Genomic DNA, 6,084 nt, shown 5'->3' with positions numbered 1-6,084 from the left:
TCCAGAAAATAGGGGGTTTTGTTTCTTGCTCTACTACAGAGATAATAGGCAGGGATTTTGTTACAGGCAGAAGATTTTATTTAGAGGTGGATCTTCATGGGTGTGGAAAATTACCTCATTCTATGAAGGTAACAAAGTTTTGATGCTTCCTACACTGAATCTGATTTGTCTGGTAATGTTAATCTTCAGTGGGTTGCTATGACTCTATGGAGAGGCAGGATGCCATGCCATGTACAAAAGGGGCTTAAAAAAAACAACTGTGAAGAACTGAAATGATTTCACTAAGCACAGGTTTAAGATAATCATGCATCTGCTTGGTTGGAACAAACCCACAGTAACAGAGGTCTAAGGAAAGATTCCAGATATGAGGATGTGAACTTTCGTCATTAATTACATTCTTACTAAGATCAGTTTCAAGTGGATATGTAAGACAAAATTTTATTCAGGTTATCAATCTTTCTGTTCAGATGCTTTAAAATAAACCGATTCTTATAAATACAGATGTGATGCTGCTCATGGTAACTTCAGTAGAAGCTGAGAAAATGGCAATGCCACATTTACTTGCATGAATATAAGATCTGATGAATTGCCTGAGTAATTGGGTCAGTCATCAGATTTGTATATGCCAGTCTGTTCAGACTGACATGAGTATTCACTCACTCCTCTCTGCTAAGTCATCTTCTGTTAATGTGCAAGAGCTGTTGTGACCATTGATGTCCTTGCTAACTGTAACTGCTAACGGAGTCAACAATCTGGTTTCTGAGGTTTTGGTCCTCCCACCCTAAGTACTGAGGCTTCAGTTATTGAAGATCTGATCAATATTTTATAGTACAACAGCAATAGGTCTTTTGTTGCACGTGATGCAAAATGATATGTTTCTCAGAAGTTTGATTTATCTAACGGAACAGTCTTCTGAGCTGGGAAATCCAGTCATAATCAAGGAAGCAGTTTAATGGCTTTCCATTATTAATTATCTCTTACTTTAACTGCTTCCAGATGGCTGATCAGGATTAGAGCCTCATTAAGTTGAGTAACACGTAAAAACATGAATATGCATATTGCCTGCTACCAGTGCCATTTCCATTACCCTTTTCGAGAAGTGAACGTTAATCTGAAAGCCAGTCTGCAAATGTTTAAGTGCACTTACTCACATTTGGAGAACTATAGCCTAGTTGCCTGTACGGAGCAGATGATTACCCAGCAAATATAAAAGGAAGGCCAAATGCAAGGATAAACAGGTGTGCATGTGTATGCATGCACTATATAGCTTAATCACTTAATAGTTATCAAAGGTTAAAAAAAAGATAGAAACCAGTATTTTTTTAATTGATAGCCACTTTTAATGTAAACATCCTCTTCTGTGACATCTTTTGTTTTCTTAAACATGTAGTAGTTGCTGATATGAAGCTTCATTTTAAGTAAATAGATTTGAGCTGCGATTTTTCCAAAATTGAACACAGTAAAGCTTATTTTTCAAAAAACAGTATATGTAGCTTGTGTTCAAAAGATATAGGTGGAAATCACTATGGATTTGCTATGAGAGATTAAAGCTTGTCTATATTGGATTTCCAAATCTAAGAGTCATTGTTCTAACAGGGCTGCTGCTTCTATTTTTTGTCCTCAGTTCCTACGTAGTCCTGGCAGGAATGTAATCTATCAATGTACAAATGTTAAATCACTCCAGTCATGAAATATTAACAGAATACATACAATTATGACTCCTAAATTGAAGTCCTTCTAGCTGCAATTTGTCACATCTACAATAGTAAGATGTTAAGTTAGAATAAAAAATAGAAAACTGTCAAATACGTATATTGTAAAAAGTAGCATTTCTAGTACATGCATTCAGTTAAACTAAGTCCTGAACCTGCTTCAGCTGAGGTCAGCAGGAGTCTCTCCTTTGATGTTAGTGGCAGCAAAACTATGCCTACTCAAGTGTCTTGGTTCTGAGCAACAGATGAACAACGTAACAGCAGATCCTACTTCATGCAAGAGTTTAGTTTTTCTGAAACAAAGTAGAATGAACATGCAAGTAATTACTTTGCAGATGACAAGATATATTCATAGTTATAAAATACTCTCCTGCAATCTGAAATTAGAACAGGTGCTTTAATTTGTTACATATTTCCTGAAAGAAAGTAAGACAATGTTAGGGAAACTCATTATGGACAGTACGTGTGGGAGGAAGAATGGCAAGTTCCTTGCCTGCTAGCTCCTCCTGGTAATAAAATTGAGAATTCAGTATGGTTTTGGAGTAGATCTAAAACCTTGCCAACTAAAATATGGAAAAAGGTTATTAAACATGTACAGTCAGGTCACATGCTACCCAGAAATTAAAATTATTGCAAGCAAGCTGTTTTTCTTGAATTTTGTTACTATCTTTTTCAACAATGTTCAGAGATTTTATTATAAGGTGAATATTTTTATCTCAAATGACTGTTTTCTGTGAGCATGTTTGTTTACTGAATTCTCTTGCTATACTTCATGAATATAATATCTGTGCCTTTGACCCAAAGTAAGCATTAACTGATGTGTTTTGCTAACTGTTACGTATGTCTTCATGTTATCAGTTTCCTTCCCAATACTCTCATATTCTTCCAAATGGGCATCTGCTGGCTGTTCTTCTGAGGGAAGACAGAATCTCCTTTTTATCGCACCTAGGAACATCTTCTTACCCAACCTCAAAAAAAAAAATTCCTTCCTCACTTGAATCCTGTCCCCGTCTTAGATACTTTCCTTAGCTTCTCTAATTATTTTTGAGCAAATCCTGCGGAAGAGCCTCCACTTTCCTTAACACTTCAAGTATTCACAGCCTCAGCTTTTTCTTTTCTTCTCTGCAATAGGTGATTTGCTGCACAAATACAATTTTTCTAGCAGTGACGTGTAAAAATGGTCAGAACAGCTTTTCCAGAGCAAACTAGACTCTTCCTTTCCGACCCAGAATGGTAATTACGCCTACTGACATCACCTTTTGGAGGTCCAACCTATTCTAAACTTAATACATCCATATATTTTAAACATCCAAAAATGCTGAACAGTTAAATGGTTGTTTTTCACTTGGTAAACTATTATTCAGGATAGGCAAACCCGAGGTCATGGTTGTAATATCTAGTTTCCAAGTCCTCTTCTCTGAATTTCTCGACTCCCTTATTCCCTGTAGGATACAGACATCTTTATTCACACAATTGAATTTTATGTAAGCTTTCAGTATTAACTCTTGGCTGCACCTTTCTTGTCTTAGGCTTTGACAAAAGCAATTTTACTGCTCTGATTCATTTAAAATACTACAGCCAAGAGACATAGTTTTGACTATGCTGTTGTTTGTTTTTTTTAACTATCACCACTGATTTTCCTTCACTGTTCTATCTGGTGTACACACCTCGTCCTGACTTTGCAGGTCATTGGGAGCTCTTACACAACTAGCTTTGATTGTCTGTGTATTAACCTTTCAAACTAGCATTTGCCCCTCATTATCTGTTCTTTAATCTCACCGTCCAATTTTCCCTTCTGGTAGGGGGATGGAATATTCAAGCTGATGTGCACTGAAACCACTGCTGATCAGATGGACAGATATTGATTCTGATTTTATTTTTCCATCTATTTTTTTAATCTTTTGACTTAACTTGGGTTATAACCACTCTGTGGAAGTCCTTGCTTTTATTCTGTGTTTGTACAGTGTCTAGCCAGTGTGATGCTGGTCTGATTAAGGCTCACAGGCAGTCTGGTAGCATGGATTAAAAACAATATGGCTTTCTCTTCCTGCTATTTCTACAGAGACTATGTGGCTGTGGGAAGTCAAATTCTGTCCTTACATATACATGAACTGAACAATACAAATTGGTCTATTGCAAAACTATTGCAGGAATAGCACCAATGTCAGTGGGGACTTGAGAAGAGAATCTGATTTAGTTTTTATACTGCATCTGAAAAAGAAAATACAAACAAAACCCACCCACAACCCTGTAATATGATTGTATTCCAGTATGACAAATGTGAAGCTTTGTGTACTAGCTATCAGTTATTTTTCAATTCAGTAAGTACTTACATAAATAGTAGGGGAAAGATTTTTATTATCGTATTGAATATTTTTCTTCAATGGGTTTTTGAGTTCATTGTCAAATGGAGAGGAAAGCTTTATTTTTTTTCTTCCTGCTTTCTTGATATTGAAGAACGATAATTCCTCCTTTGGTTATTTTGTGGGAAAATATCACTTTTGATCTTGTATCAGAAGTGCAACAAAGTGGCATTCTTGAGTGGATGTTTTGCCTCAGAGCTCTTTACTATGTCAAATCCAAAGGTAAGACAAGTTATGATGTCTTTAGTCATATTTTGACACATCTGAGAGTTTCTGTCCATGAACAAAAAAAAACCAATTAAGGTGCACTGACAGAGTTCTGCAAAAATCTTGCAAAACTGACCTTATTATGAGTGGTTATAGTCAGCTAAAGTTGTGCGTTTATCTAAAACACTTTTAACAAAAACAAAACCAAAAAAACAGTAGTAGCCTTTTACTGCCATATGGCTCTTGTGAAGGCACTTTCCCTCTTGGTGACTAAAAGAGGAGGTAGAATGCTTCCTCATCAGATTTACAGCTGTGAGAAAGGCAAGAGTGACCAGGCCAGATAATTTCTACCAGGACTTGAATCGTATACTTTTACAAGTATCAGACATCCTGTTTTTCAAACAGTAGCAGCATTCTCCCAACTCCTCTGAATTAATGTGCTGTGCCATTAAAAAATATTTACTTAAATATGTACATTTCCAAGAAAGAAGCAGTGCCCTTCCTCTAGCATAGACCCTTTGAATCCTTATACTTAAAGAAAATAACATTTAAAAAAAAAAAGATTAGAAACTTGTTTAAAAAAAAAAGCAAAGTAATAAAAAAATGAAATCTGACAGCAACAGATGAAACCAGCTGATCATATTAATAAGCCCAAAGAGGATTCCTATTGAAACCTCTTTCTGTTAACAAAAATGTTTCTAGTACTAGAAGCAGTGTTGGTACACATGACCTTTTGACACAACCATTCTGAATCTTTATTGTTGTAAAACGAAGTCACCATATAGAGAGGGAGAAAGAAAAAGGAGGGAGTAGCCCTACTAAAGATGCAGTTATCTTTAAGTTCTTGCTCAGTGAGCATATTAAATGGCCAAAAGGAAAAGTAGAAACCAAGATCTATCTTTCACATCATCTAATTTTCTAACAATTCTAGAAAATACGTGCTCAAAGTTCATTTTAGAAAAGACATATGGTTAAGACTTGAAAAATTTCTGTACTTGCAATTAAATCTAGATTATAAATTAACATATTTACCTCATCATATCAGAAAGATTGCCTCAGTACCAAGAATTGCTTGTTCTTGACTGATGCAGTATTTCATGGTATTGAAACAACACATCAAAAATAGATTTGGGAACAGGTTGGAGTTAGTTGGCAAACATTTGATCACCTTAATGATGAGTTTCCAGTTCAAGAATTGTCCATTCCCCTTGAGGGGAAGAACAGTCTTCAGATGAAAAGCTTGCCACTGTAATGCTTGCTGAAGAATCGTCAAGTGGGGACATGAGTTCGGTCCACCTACTGAATGTGTCAACTTGTGATGTACCCTGAGGATTTGAACCATCTCGTGCCAGAAACAGCGTCTGATTGATTAGACATTGTGCTAAGTTAAGATCTTCAGGAACAGAGTTTTTGAAACCTACGTTTGAGTCCTGCTCAGATAACAATTGCCTGAGAAGAGTCCAGTCCTGTTCTGCAAACTGCTGATCTTCAAAATCCACATCAAGAACTGCTCTTTCTGAATCCATCCTCTGCTCAATTGCTTCTCCAACATCCATCTCATATATTGGAGAAAGGGTTTTTGAAGGCCGATGCTCATATATGCAGGTTTGTGCCATTGTGTCATAATCATCTATGTCTCCTGAAATAATTCACAATACTGTACAATGTAAAAACTGCAGATGATCCTCCCCTCAAGGGCTGTGTAGAGCAAAATTTAACTCATTCAGGAAAGATAATCCAACCAGGTTATAAAGGGAATAACGGAGGGTTATACAAAACTGACAAAATTTTAGGTATTTATT

At 36.2% G+C, this 6,084-nt stretch overlaps 1 protein-coding gene across 1 annotated transcript in view; it reads right to left on the bottom strand.

Annotated features, from left to right (window-relative positions):
• Window positions 1-5,013: 5,013 nt before the first annotated feature.
• BTBD8 (BTB domain containing 8) overlaps window positions 5,014-6,084 on the bottom strand; it is a 32,684-nt gene continuing 31,613 nt past the window's right edge. Inside the window, exon 18 of the mRNA XM_065741557.1 lies at window positions 5,014-5,921. Within this exon, the coding sequence (XP_065597629.1) occupies window positions 5,452-5,921 (470 nt within the window). The 3' untranslated portion in view covers window positions 5,014-5,451. The remainder of the gene's footprint in view (window positions 5,922-6,084) is intronic.

This window comes from Cyrtonyx montezumae, unplaced genomic scaffold (assembly GCF_038088225.1).
Source record: "Cyrtonyx montezumae isolate F1298 unplaced genomic scaffold, pur_monq_1.0 scaffold_1, whole genome shotgun sequence".
In the NCBI taxonomy this organism is placed as follows: domain Eukaryota; kingdom Metazoa; phylum Chordata; class Aves; order Galliformes; family Odontophoridae; genus Cyrtonyx; species Cyrtonyx montezumae.
The sequence above is the reverse complement of the archived record's forward strand: the minus strand, read 5'-3'. Positions and strand labels throughout refer to the sequence as shown.